Source organism: Bos grunniens, chromosome 10 (genome assembly GCF_055505025.1).
Source record: "Bos grunniens cultivar Pamir isolate PY7600 chromosome 10, Bosgru_T2T1.0, whole genome shotgun sequence".
Classification (NCBI taxonomy): Eukaryota; Metazoa; Chordata; class Mammalia; order Artiodactyla; family Bovidae; genus Bos; species Bos grunniens.
In genome coordinates, this window is record NC_141174.1 from 27,373,780 (window position 1) to 27,387,186 (window position 13,407).

At 39.2% G+C, this 13,407-nt stretch overlaps 1 protein-coding gene across 1 annotated transcript; it reads right to left on the bottom strand.

Moving 5' to 3' along the window:
- Nucleotides 1-12,296: 12,296 nt before the first annotated feature.
- Nucleotides 12,297-13,195, bottom strand: LOC147364200 (60S ribosome subunit biogenesis protein NIP7 homolog). The gene is made up of 2 exons (XM_086318900.1): nucleotides 12,822-13,195; nucleotides 12,297-12,453 (listed from the first exon to the last, which is right to left on the bottom strand). Exons 1-2 carry the CDS (start codon nucleotides 13,193-13,195, stop codon nucleotides 12,297-12,299), a joined length of 531 nt encoding a protein of 176 aa, XP_086175026.1.
- Between the last annotated feature and the right edge of the window lie 212 nt (nucleotides 13,196-13,407).

Genomic DNA, 13,407 nt, shown 5'->3' on the forward strand with positions numbered 1-13,407 from the left:
GGCCACATGTCATTGCTCACAGCCTCCCAACCGTGAGAGGCACGAGATGCTTTAAACCTTCTAAAAACAGGTTCCTTAGAAAAGTTAGAAAACTATAAGTATAGTGGGCTAATTAGAAATTGTGTTGGTGAAGGGTTTTTCATTTGTTGAGCCAATGTTTATTGCTAAGTCTCCATATCCCCTGCCCTTACACACATTAATGAATATATAGAAGGAATAAGTATTAACCTTTGATATTAATCATGTTAGACCTTAGGCTAAGTAAATTCTTTCCTTAACTAAAACCCACTACACCCTCACCCTGTAGGAATGTAACTTTACTTGGGTGGCGTCTGTTTTGAGAATAATCAGCCCTGGAGAAATAAGTGTCCTGATTGACTGACCGCTGTCACAAGGAGAGGGTCGTAAATTGTCAGCAGGCTGCCCTGGCCAGAAGATGATGTAACACCCCTAAGACCTCTGTATACATTTGTGTGAAGCACCTGACTTTAATAAAAGTCAGGACTGCTGTCCCCACGTGACTTTTGTGTAACATCTCAGTGTATAAAAACAGACTCTGGAAAATAAAGAATTGGGATCAGTTTCTCGAAATACTGGTCTCCCCATGTCGCTCTCTCTCTCACTCTGGCTGAGTCTCCATCTGGAGCGCGGAACCCACCATGCTTACTAATTATGCCTGGGCTTCTAAGATCTGACCGGGGAGGCCTCAGTGTCTCCTCTCCTTCGGGAGAACGGAAGGACGCCTGCGGCCTACGTAAGTGGTGCAAACTTCTTGTCTTGAAGTTTTATTGGTCTCCCGCGTAAACCAAGCTACTCAGCCTCTTTTCTCCACTGAATTTTCCTACTGAGCTATCCTTATTCTATTACTCTTTATATCTTTAATTAATATCTAATTGAAGCTATTGTATCCTGATCCTCGCCTATGCCGTCTCTCCTTCGAATACCCTGGATCAGCCGGGGCTGGTCCCCGGCACTCCAGGAGTTTGTGATGGACAGGGAGGCCTGGCATGCTGCAGTCCATGGGGTCACAAAGAGTCAGACATGACTGAGCAACTGAACTGAACTGACAGATCTGCATATTTGAAGTTGTTGATATAACATAATTATTTTCATAGTACTGCAAAAATACATTTGAAAACCTAGATTTAATGCAAATCACAATATGCCAAAATTAATCCCAGTAAAGGTAAAAAGCATACACTAATCAGTTTTATTCTAAAAACTAAAGATATCAAAAAACTACTGACACACAAAAAGTGCCCGGCCCAGATGGTTTCACAAGGAAATTCTAAATCCCCAAAAAGCTGTTATTTAATTGTTACATATAGTGATTCAGAGCATTTTAAAAGAAGAAAATATTCCAAATTGTTTTTACAAAGCCAGCATAACATCAATTCCAAAATAGGCAAATCCTGCACCATTCTCGGAGAAGGCAATGGCACCCCACTCCAGTACTCTTGTCTGGAAAATCCCATGGGCGGAGGAGCCTGGTGGGACATGACAGAGCAACTTCACTTTGACTTTTCACTTTCATGCATTGGAGAAGGAAATGGCAACCCACTCCAGTGTTCTTGCCTGGAGAATCCCAGGGACAGGGGAGCCTGGTGGGCTACCATCTCGGATCACACAGAGTCGGACACGACTGAAGCGACTTAGCAGCAGCACCACCACCATTCTCATGTATGTATATCAATGCAAAGAATTTTAAGTCAGCATCATCAGCAACAGAATACAAAAGCACATTAAAAAAATACTTTATGCAATTCACCAGTTGGTATGTATCCAAATGGGCTGAAAACTTATATCCACACAAAAATCTGCACATAAATGTTTACAGCATCTTTATTCATAATTGCCAAAACATGGAGGCAACTAAGATGTCCTCATAGGTGAATGGATACATAAACTGATACATCCAGACAACGGAATATTATTTAGTGCTAAAAAAGAAACTAATAAGTCAAGAAAAGACACAGAGAAATCTTAAATGTTTATTATTAAGTGAAAGAAGTTAATCTGAAAAGGTTACATACTGTACGACTCCAACTACATGACCTTTTGGAAAAGGCGAAATTATGGAGAAAATAAAAGGATCAGTGGTTTCCAAGGATTGGAGGAGACGGGGGTAAATAGGTGATGTATAAAATTTTAGGGCAGTGAAACTATTGTGTATGATACTATAATAGTGGGTAGATATCATTACACATTTATCCAAACCCATAGAATGTACAAAGCCAAGAATGAACCCTCATGTTAACTATGGACTTTGAGCAACAATGATATGTCAGTGTAGGTCCATTTGATTGTAACAGATGTTCCACTAAGGTGGAGGATGCTGAGAGTGGGGGAGGCTTTGTGTTTGTGGGGCAGGGAGTATATGGGAAATCTCTATTCCTTCCTTTCAATATTGTGTGAACCTGCCGTAAAAAATAAAGTCTGTTAAAAAAATTTTTAAACCCAAACTTTATGACCAAGATGGGTTTATTCTAGGAATATAAAGATTGTTCAATATTAAGAAAGCCATTAATATAATTTATCATATTAATAGATACAAGGAGGAAAATGCTGATTATTTCCACATTTGCTGAAAAGGCTTTTTATACAATTCAACATCTTTTCTTCTGTTTTTAAAAAAGAACTCAATAAAATAGAAATTGATGGATACTCCCTAACATAATAAAATAACAAAATATATCACAGCATGTTACTGGGGAAACATCAGAGGCATTCCTACTAAAGGTCAAGAACAAAACAAAGATGCTCACTGTCTCCACTGTAACTTACTGCTTTAATGGGGATTAGCCAGTGCAATAAGACAATTCAATTAAAGGCATAAAATCTGGAAATAAAGAAGTGAAATTACACTTGCCAATGTTTTTAGAATAAACATATAAGATCCAAGGAATTTAACACAAATGTTAAAGAATTCAGCAATGGTTGCTAAATTTTAAGTTACCATACAAAAAATATTACCCTTCAGACATATCAAAGAGTAAGATAGAAGACAATGTAAAATAAACCTTCTTTACAAAAGCAACAAAATTTAAAATACTAAACAGTGAACAACCAGAAATATGCAAACTTATATGAGAAAAATCTTTAAAATACTCTTGAAATCACAATAGTAATCTTGAACAAATGAAAAGGACCCTGTGTTCTTGGATAAGGCAAATAAAATTAAGATGCTAATTTTCCTTAAAATTAATACATAAATATAAGTCAGTTTCATAATGGTACTAACATGATTTTTTTCTGGAGTTAAGTTGATAAGCAAAGTCAAAAGACAAATGACAGACTGGGAGGATATTACTACTCACATGAAATTAAAGGGCTATTTGCCCTAACATATACAAGTAAAATTATCAAAATCCAATATAAACATGGCCAAGAGACATGAATAGACAATTCACAGAAAAAGATACATAAATGGATCTCAAACACACAAGACAATGTTCAACTTTATAAAAGAAATCTGAATTAAAATTCTACTGTAATATCATTTAGAATCTATTTGGCAAAAATTCAGAAGTTTGATAATGCACTCTCTTCTGTGCACGAATGCTTTCGTGTGCTATTGCTGACAGTACAAAATGGGTCAACCTCATATGGAGAAAAATATGGCAATATCTAGCAAAGCGACATACAATCCCTTTAAGAATTTACCCTGAGGAGTTACCTCCACAAAGACAAAACAACATATGAGCAAGGTTTTCCACAAATAGCAGCACTGTTTGTTCCCCTGCCAGCCGGTTTCTCTTAGGTTTTGTTAGTGAGAGACAGAGATAGGAAGGCAGGAGAAGGGAGAAGGGGCTTGCCTCCTGCTTCCAGTCGCAGTCAGAACGCCTGAGCAGCACAAGAACAGGTGTATCTCCAGCCTCCCACTTCTGTTGCTGCTCACAGCTTCAAAGGCTTGGCACCTTCCTCCCTGAAGTCCCAACACCAATCTTAGCCCTGACCCTCTAGACGTCTGAGCAGGAGCAGCGCTCAGCATCCAAGGACCAGCTCCATGGCGCCCCCTTGAGGTCGCAGCTGTGGACTCTCTCTGGGGGACTGGGTATAGCCTGTGGGAGCCCCTCCTGCAAGTCCCCAGGTTCTATCCATGCTATCTCTTCCATTTTGTTCCTTAATCCTAGCAGTAATGTCTCCTTTTTACAGCTACTACTTAAGTGAAGGGATATATCTTGCCATGGCTTCCCAGGTGGCTCAGTGGTAAAGAACTTGCCTGCCAAGGCAGGAAACGCAAACAGGTTCAGTTCCCAGACGGGGAAGATCCCCTGGAGAAGGGCATGGCAACCCACTTCAGTATTCTTGCCTGGAAAACTCCATAGGCTGAGGAGCCTGGTGGGCACAGTCCATGGGACCGCAAAGAGTGGGTCCGACTGAGCACACACAGCAGAGCAATGGCATTGAGCACAACTGGCAGAGACACCGTCTAAAACCGGGGCCCCCAGTGACTCCATAAAATGAAACCAGTCTCCAGACTAAAATGTCCACTTTGGGACTTCCCTGGTGGCCCAGTGGTTAAAACTCTGCACTTTCATTGCAGGGGGCGTAGGTTCCATCCCTGATCAGGGAAGGAGCGGGGTGTGGTGGACAAGGCCCACTTTAAAGCTGAAAGAGAAAAGCATCTACATTCTTTAAGCCCTCCATTTTGAGCCCTCTTTTCTATAGTAAGCTTAGCTTTACCCATACTAAGACACTGGATTAAAGATTTAGATGTGGAAAACAAAAATTATAAAACTTTCCAAAGAAAATAGAAAATATCTTTATAACTTCAGGATATGGAGTGATTTCTTAAAGAAGGCATTAAAAAGCACTAACCATAAAGAAAAAGAAAAGCCCACTTTAAAACTAAGAACTGTTCATCAAAAGATACTTTAAAAGGAGTGAAAAGACAAGTTACAGAAAGAAAATATTTTCAGCACATGTCAAAGATCTAGAATTCAGAATATATTTAGAAATTCTACAAAATCAATGAGAAAAAGGGGACAAAGTAACACACTAGTTGAACTGCAACTTTAGGGAGAGACAATCCAAATAATCAATATGAAAAAAAAAGTTCCACCTTATTAATAATGAGAAAAAAATTTTAACAAGACCATAGTCAGGTAATATTTTTAGTCACTGATTGGAAAATTCTTTAAATCAGAAAATACAAGTGCTGATGAGGGCATAAATCAATAGGAACACTTGCCAGTGCAAGTTGTTAAAATCATTTGTGTGTAAGTTGGTAAAAAATTAAAAGTGTAACTTGGAAAAATAATTTTGAAGATCAGTTTCACATTATCCTGTAAAACCGTAAATTTGCAAACTTTCAGAGGATTTCCACTTTCAGGTATATACTATGTATATCTAGAACATGTAAAAAATGTACATGTATGTGACAGGTACAAAAATGCCTCATATAAACATTTCTAGTAGCATTACTTTTTAAATACACTTCACTGTGGATTAGAGTAAAATGCACAGATTTTAAGTGCAGTTCAATGTGTTTAAATGAATGCATATATTTGAGCTACCATTTCCACAATCATAATACAGAACACTTACATAACCCCGGAAAATTCCTCTATATCCCTTGGTAGTCAATCCCTTCCTCCAGGCAACCACTGATCTGACTTCTATCAGCATAGATTACTTTCATCTGTTCTAGAATTCATATAAATGAAATTATACAGCAAACATTCTTTTGTGTTGGCTTCTTTCCCTGAAATAACTGTGTTTGAGATTCATCTGTGTTTTTACATGTATCAGGAGTTCATTCATTTTTATTGCTAATTAATTTTCCATTGCATGAATTCTCACACAATGATGGCCATTGGATTATTTCACTTGGGGTTATTATAGATCAGTCTACTGTAAGTATTCTGTACAAGTCCTTTTGTGGACATATGTTTCCATTCTTCTTGAGAAAATATCTAGGACTGAAACTGCTAGGACATGGAATAGGTATATACTTATTTTAATTATATTTAAAATTGTGAAATTGTTTTTCAAAGAGATTATACCACTTTACACTTCCACAAGCAATATACAAGATTTCCAATTACTTCAGTTGGTGTCATCAATTTTTTTAAATGTTAATCATTCTAATTGGTGGGAAGAGATGTATCTAAAAGATTTTAATATGATTTTCATGATGATTAGTGATATTGAGCATCCTCATTTGCTGATTAGACTTTAACATACATGTGCATGTAAGTATCTTCTTTTGTGAAGTGTCCAAATCTTTTGTCCATTTTAAATTGGATTATTTGTCTTTGTATTGTTGTCAGAGTTCTTTATAAAGCCCATTCATCAAACTTATGTGCTATTTTGCAAATATTTTCTTCCAGTCTGTGAGCTGGTTTTTCATTTTCTTATGGAAAGCCAAAGATTTTATTTTTGTTGTTATTTGAAGTTAAATGATTGCTAAGTGGGTAAAGAATCCACCTGCATTGGAGGAGACACAGGTATAATTCCCTGGGTTGGGAAGATTCCTGGAAAGAGGAAATGGCAACCCACTCTGATAGTCTTCCCTGGAAAATCCCATGAACAGACAGTCCACAAAGAGTCAGACATGACTGAGCGACAAAATACAAGAAACACAAAGAAATGAATTATCAACAAACAGATACCATTCTTACTTTATAAATAAGGAAAATAATGTCCATGATATGTCACTTGCCAGGGCCTCTCATTAGAGTAAGTCTGGAAATGTAGGTTATCTGCTGCTGCTGCAGCTGCTAAGTCGCTTCAGTTGTGTCCGACTCTGTGCGACCACATAGACGGCAGCCCACCAGGCTCCGCCATACCTGGGATTCTCCAGGGAAGAACACTGCAGTGGGTTGCCATTTCTAGTAATTCTCTATTATAAAAGTTATGAGGAACTTCCAAATTTTTTTCCAAAGTTCAGTTCAGTAGCTCAGTCATGTCTGACTCTTTGCGACCCCATGAATTGCAGCATGCCAGGCCTCCCTGTCCATCACCAACACCCGGAGTTCACTCAGACTCACGTCCATCGAGTCGGTGATGCCATCCAGCCATCTCATCCTCTGTCTTCCCCTTCTCCTCCTGCCCCCAATCCCTCCCAGCATCAGAATCTTTTGCAATGAGTCAACTCTTCGCATGAGGTGGCCAAAGTATTGGAGTTTCAGCTTTAGCATCACTCCTTCCAAAGAACAACCAGGACTGATCTCCTTTAGAATGCACTGGTTGGATCTCCTTGCGGTCCAAGGGACTCTCAAGAGTCTTTTCCAACACCACAGTTCAAAAGCATCAATTCTTTGGTACTCAGCTTTCTTCCCAGTCCAACTCTCACATCCATACATGACCACTGGAGAAACCATAGCCTTGACTAGACGGACCTTTGTTGGCAAAGTAATGTCTCTGCTTTTGAATATGCTACCTAGGTTGGTCATAACTTTCCTTCCAAGGAGTAAGCGTCTTTTAATTTCATGGCTGCAGTCAACATCTGCAGTATTTTGGAGCCCAAAAAATTAAAGTCTGACACTGTTTCCACTGTTTCCCCATCTATTTCCCATGAAGTGATGGGACCAGATGCCATGATCTTTGTTTTCTGAATGTTGAGCTTTAAGCCAACTTTTTCACTCTCCTCTTTCACTTTCATCAAGAGGCTTTTTAGTTCCTCTTCACTCTCTGCCATAAGGGTGGTGTCATCTGCATATGTGAGGTTATTGATATTTCTCCCAGCAATCTTGATTCCAGCTTGTGCTTCTTCCAGCCCAGCGTTTCTCATGATGTACTCTGCATATAAGTTAAATAAGCAGGGTGACAATATATAGCCTTGACATACTCCTTTTCCTATTTGGAACCAGTCTGTTGTTCCATGTCCAGTTCTAACTGTTGCTTCCTGACCTGCATATAGGTTTCTCAAGAGGCAGGTCAGGTGCTCTGGTATTCCCATCTCTTTCAGAATATTCCACGGTTTATTGTGATCCACACAGTCAAAGGCTTTGGCATAGTCAGTAAAGCAGAAATAGACGTTTTTCTGGAACTCTCTTGCTTTTTCCATGATCCAGCGGATGTTGGCAATTTGATCTCTGGTTCCTCTGCCTTTTCTAAAACCAGCTTGAACATCAGGAAGTTCACGGTTCATGTATTGCTGAAGCCTGGCTTGGAGAATTTTGAGCATTACTTTACTAGCGTGTGATATGAGTGCAATTGTGCAGTAGTTTGAGTATTCTTTGGCATTGCCTTTCTTTGGGATTGGAATGAAAACTGACCTTTTCCAGTCCTGTGGCCACTGCTGAGTTTTCCAAATTTCCTGGCATAATGAGTGCAGCACTTTCACAGCATCATCTTTCAGGATTTGAAATAGCTCAACTGGAATTCCATCACCTCCACTAGCTTTGTTCATAGTGATGCTTTCTAAAGCCCACTTGACTTCACATTCCAGGATGTCTGGCTCTAGGTCAGTGATCACACCATCATGATTATCTTGGTCAAGAAGATCTTTTTTGTACAGTTCTTCTGTGTATTCTTGCCACCTCTTCTTAATACCTTCTGCTTCTGTTAGGTCCATACCATTTCTGTCCTTTATTGAGCCCATCTTTGCATGAAATGTTCCCTTGGTATCTCTAACTTTCTTGAAGAGATCTCTAGTCTTTCCCATTCTATTGTTTTCCTCTATTTCTTTGCATTGATCACTGTGGAAGCCTTTCTTATCTCTCCTTGCTATTCTTTGGACCTCTGCATTCGGATGCTTATATCTTTCCTTTTCTCCTTTGCTTTTTGCTTCTCTTTTCACAGCTATTTGTAAGGCCTCCCCAGACAGCCATTTTGCTTGTTTTCGTTTCTTTTCCATGGGGATGGTCTTGATCCCTGTCTCCTGTACAATGTCACGAACCTCCGTCCACAGTTCATCAGGCACTCTATCTATCAGATCTAGTCCCTTAAATCTATTTCTCATTTCCACTGTATAATCATAAGGTATTTGATTTAGGTCATACCTGAATGGTCTAGTGGTTTTCCCTACTTTCTTCAATTTAGGTCTGAATTTGGCAATAAGGAGTTCATGGTCTGAGCCACAGTCAGCTCCCAGTGTTCTTTTTGCTGACACTACCGCACAATTGTACTCATCTCACACGCTAGTAAAGTAATGCTCAAAATTCTCCAAGCCAGGCTTCAGCAACACCTGAACCATGAACTTCCAGTTGTTCAAGCTGGTTTTAGAAAAGGCAGAGGAACCAGAAATCAAATTGCCAACATCCGCTGGATCATGGAAAAAGCAAGAGAGTTCCAGAAAAACGTCTATTTCTGCTTTACTGACTATGCCAAAGCCTTTGACTGTGTGGATCAAAATAAACCGTGGAATATTCTGAAAGAGATGGGAATACCAGAGCACCTGACCTGCCTCTTGAGAAATCTATATGCAGGTCAGGAAGCAACAGTTAGAACTGGACATGGAACAACAGACTGGTTCCAAATAGGAAAAGGAGTATGTCAAGGCTACATATTGTCACCCTGCTTATTTAACTTATATGCAGAGTACATCATGAGAAACGCTGGGCTAGAAGAAGCACAAGCTGGAATCAAGATTGCTGGGAGAAATATCAATAACCTCACATATGCAGATGACACCACCCTTATGGCAGAGAGTGAAGAGGAACTAAAAAGCCTCTTGATGAAAGTGAAAGAGGAGAGTGAAAAAGTTGGCTTAAAGCTCAACATTTGGAAAACGAAGATCATGGCATCTGGTCCCATCACTTCATGGGAAATAGATGGGGAAACAGTGGAAACAGTGTCAGACTTTATTTTGGGGGGCTCCTAAATTACTGCAGATGATGACTGCAGCCATGAAATTAAAAGATGCTTACTCCTTGGAAGAAAAGTTATGACCAACCTAGATAGCATATTCAAAAGCAGAGACATTACTTTGCCAACAAAGGTCCGTCTAGTCAAGGTTATGGTTTTTCCAGTGGTCATGTATGGATGTGAGAGTTGGGCTGGGAAGAAAGCTGAGTGCTGAAGAACTGATGCTTTTGAACTGTGGTGTTGGAGAAGACTCTTGAGAGTCCCTTGGACTGCAAGGAGATCCAACCAGTTCATTCTGAAGGAGATCAGCCCTGGGATTTCTTTGGAGGGAATGATGCTGAAGCTGAAACTCCAATACTTTGGCCACCTCATGCAAAGAGTTGACTCACTGCAAAAGATTCTGATGCTGGGAGGGATTGGGGGCAGGAGGAGAAGGAGACGACAGAGGATGAGATGGCTGGATGGCATCACCGACTCGATGGACATGAGTTTGAGTGAACTCCGGGAGTTGGTGATGGACAGGGAGGCCTGGTGTGCTGTGATTCATGGGGTCGCAAAGAGTCAGACACGACTGAGCGGCTGAACTGAACTGAACTGAACTGATAGAGCTTCTCCATCTTTGGCTGCAAAGAATATAATCAATCTGATTTCTGTGTTGACCATCTGGTGATGTCCATGTGTAGAGTCTTCTCTTGTGTTGTTGGAAGAGGATGTTTGCTATGACCAGTGTGTTCTCTTGGCAAAACTCTATTAGCCTTTGCCCTGCTTCATTCCGTATTCCAAGGCCAAATTTGCCTATTACCCCAGGTGTTTCTTGACTTCTTAGTTTTGCATTCCAGTCCCCTATAATGAAAAGGACATCTTTTTTGGGTGTTAGTTCTAAACGGTCCTGTAGGTCTTCATAGAACCGTTCAACTTCAGCTTCTTCAGCGTTACTGGTTGGGGCATAGACTTGGATTACTGTGATATTGAATGGTTTGCCTTGGAAACGAACAGAGATCATTCTGTCATTTTTGAGATTGCATCCAAGTACTGCATTTCAGACTCTTTTGTTGACCATGATGGTCAAACTCTTTTCCAAAGTAGCTGCACTATTTTGCACTTCTGCAACAATGTATAAGGGTTCTAATTTCTCCATATTCTCAACAACACTAATTACTGTCTATCTTTTTAACTTTAACTATTGTAGTGTGTGAAATAGTTAAACTCCTATTTTATTGTGCAGTTCAGTTTTGTTTTTTTTTTTTTTGGTAATTGAAAAATGCTTTATTTTAGAGATGCTACCTTTGGAATTTAAAATAAGCAGTATATTCACTAAAGAAATTGCCTTGCAATACAGGTAGTTTAAAAATTTGTAATGTTTTTCATTAAAATTTTTAAAATTTATTTATTTTTAATTGAAGGATAATTGTTTTACAGTACTGTGTTGGCTTTTGCCATACAGCAAAATGAAAAAATATTTTTAAAATCCTAAAAATAATTTTGGAAGGCACAGGGAAGGATGGTAGAGCTGAATTATTATTGCAGTCTCTGATTAGTGGTTTTTCACCCAGTTCAGTCAGGTAAGTTAAGATTTATTAGAATATATGTATGTATATGTATATACATATATCTGAATCACCCTACCGTACACCCCAAACCAACACACCATTGTAAATCAACCATACTTCAATTTAAAATTTTTTTAATTAAAAAACAAAACAAAAGATTTATCAGAGAAATTGTGTTTTAGGAAATCAAGGTGATAAAAATAACATTCAGCATGAGATCATATCATTCAAGAAAGACTGAAAAACTGCTTCTAAAAGTCAAGATATAATCAAATTATATTCATAAGATCCTACTCAGTAACAGAAACACTCAGTGGAATCATCTCAGTAATAATTCTTACTATTTATTCAACACCTATCATTTGCCAGGCACTGTGCTACGTGCTTTACAGTTATGATTTCTAATGCTAAGAACTATGCTTAGGAAGACAGTTAAACTATTTTTTTGAAGAAATGAAGCTTATTAAAGTTTAATGCCCCATCTAAGGTCATACATCTAGTAGATGTGAGAACTGTTGCTTGAATCCAAGTTTTTCTTCCACACCACACAGCACCTACCATATAGAAAATCATCAGAATAAACTGCTCGTATATTTTATCCAAATTTCATTTGTAAAATTCCAGACATGCCCTAGTATTCTGATATGGCAATATCTATCTTTCGTTGTATTAATAAATAAGAAAATCCATTATGTTCTTATATTTGTAAAATAGTATTGTCACAGATAACAATAATAAGCTCCTCTTGTCCTCAGTTCCAACAATTTAGAACTTGTTAATACAAAAAGCCCTCTGATTCAAATATAAAACACAGTATTCTATTTCACAATCACAAAGATCCAAGACTCCATTTTTGAGCCATGTCTGCATGAGAATCCAGCTTGCATTTGTCCATAATCGAGAGAATATTAAATCAAGAAGTCCCTGAACAGGTCACAGTGTTGACAAAATCCAACATGATGCTGGGGTCTACAGACGCAGGAATCAAAGCTAGGCCCATCTACACAGCCCCAGGTCCTCCTGATGGTTTAAAGTCAACATCTCTTCGTGCCAAACGTACTCCCCAATGTCTGCTTGAGGAAATACCACCATAATCATGGTGTCTACTCTCCTGCAGTCTTGTGTAGACTTTGCTGCTACCCCAAAAGTCAAAGGGATGTCTGCCATGGAGTTCCCCATGACTCCCTAGTACTGAGAAGTATTTCCAGTAATTCAACCAAGTCCAGATTTCAGCTCATGGTTCCCAGACAGGAAGGCTTGCTCTGCTTCAGGGACACTTTAGTCTTGGCACAGTGCTAAGTTGATCAGTCATGTCCAACTCTTTGTGACCCTATGGACTATGGACGGTAGCCTGCCAGGGTCCTTTGTACATGTCCTTTCTCCAGGCAAGCTACTGGAGTGGGTTGCCATGCTCTCCTCCAGGGGATCTTCCTCACCCAAGGAATTGAACCCACATCTATGTCTCCTGCATTGGTAGGTAAGTTCTTTACCACTAGCGCCACCTGGGAAGCCCCATTCTTGGCATAGGGTGCAAGGTAATACAGAGCTGATATGTCCAACTGAAACTTGTGGGTCTTAGGGAATTTTCCAAAGTACCTCCCAAGCAAAACCAGCTTGTCACCAGAGATACCCACAACCAACTTCAAGATCATCTCATTTACACAGTACACTGTCCTGTCATTGTGCCGCCTGAAACAATGGGTGCCATAGGACCTGTTGACCAGCAGCTGAAGGTTCTCTCTGACGAATTTTGCTGTCTTCTCAAACATTACATGGGTCTCCTCTTCAGTCAGAGGCCAAATTTTCCTACTGGGTTGGAACCCAGAATCTTCAGGCCTCAGTTGTTGAAATGGAAACTTCACTGTGGTTGTAATTTGCATATTAAGCATCTTTTATGTGCTTTCTTACCATTTGCATGTCTCTTTTGGAGAACTGTCTGTTGAGATACTTAGCTCATTTTAAAAATTAAGGTATTTGTACTTTTATTGTTGAGTTGTATTTTTCAATCATTCTGATACAAGTCCCTAATCTGATACATGATTTGCAAATATTTTCTCTCTGATTCTATGTGTTATCTTTTCTTTTCTTTTTTTTTTTTTTT

Coding starts and splice junctions, on each gene's coding strand:
- LOC147364200 (XM_086318900.1), bottom strand. CDS start 13,195: ATGCTTAATATGCAAATTACAACCACAGTGAAGTTTCCATTTCAACAA. Junction 12,454..12,821: donor CTTGCACCCTATGCCAAGAA/TGGGGCTTCCCA, acceptor CATCCCTTTGAC/TTTTGGGGTAGCAGCAAAGT.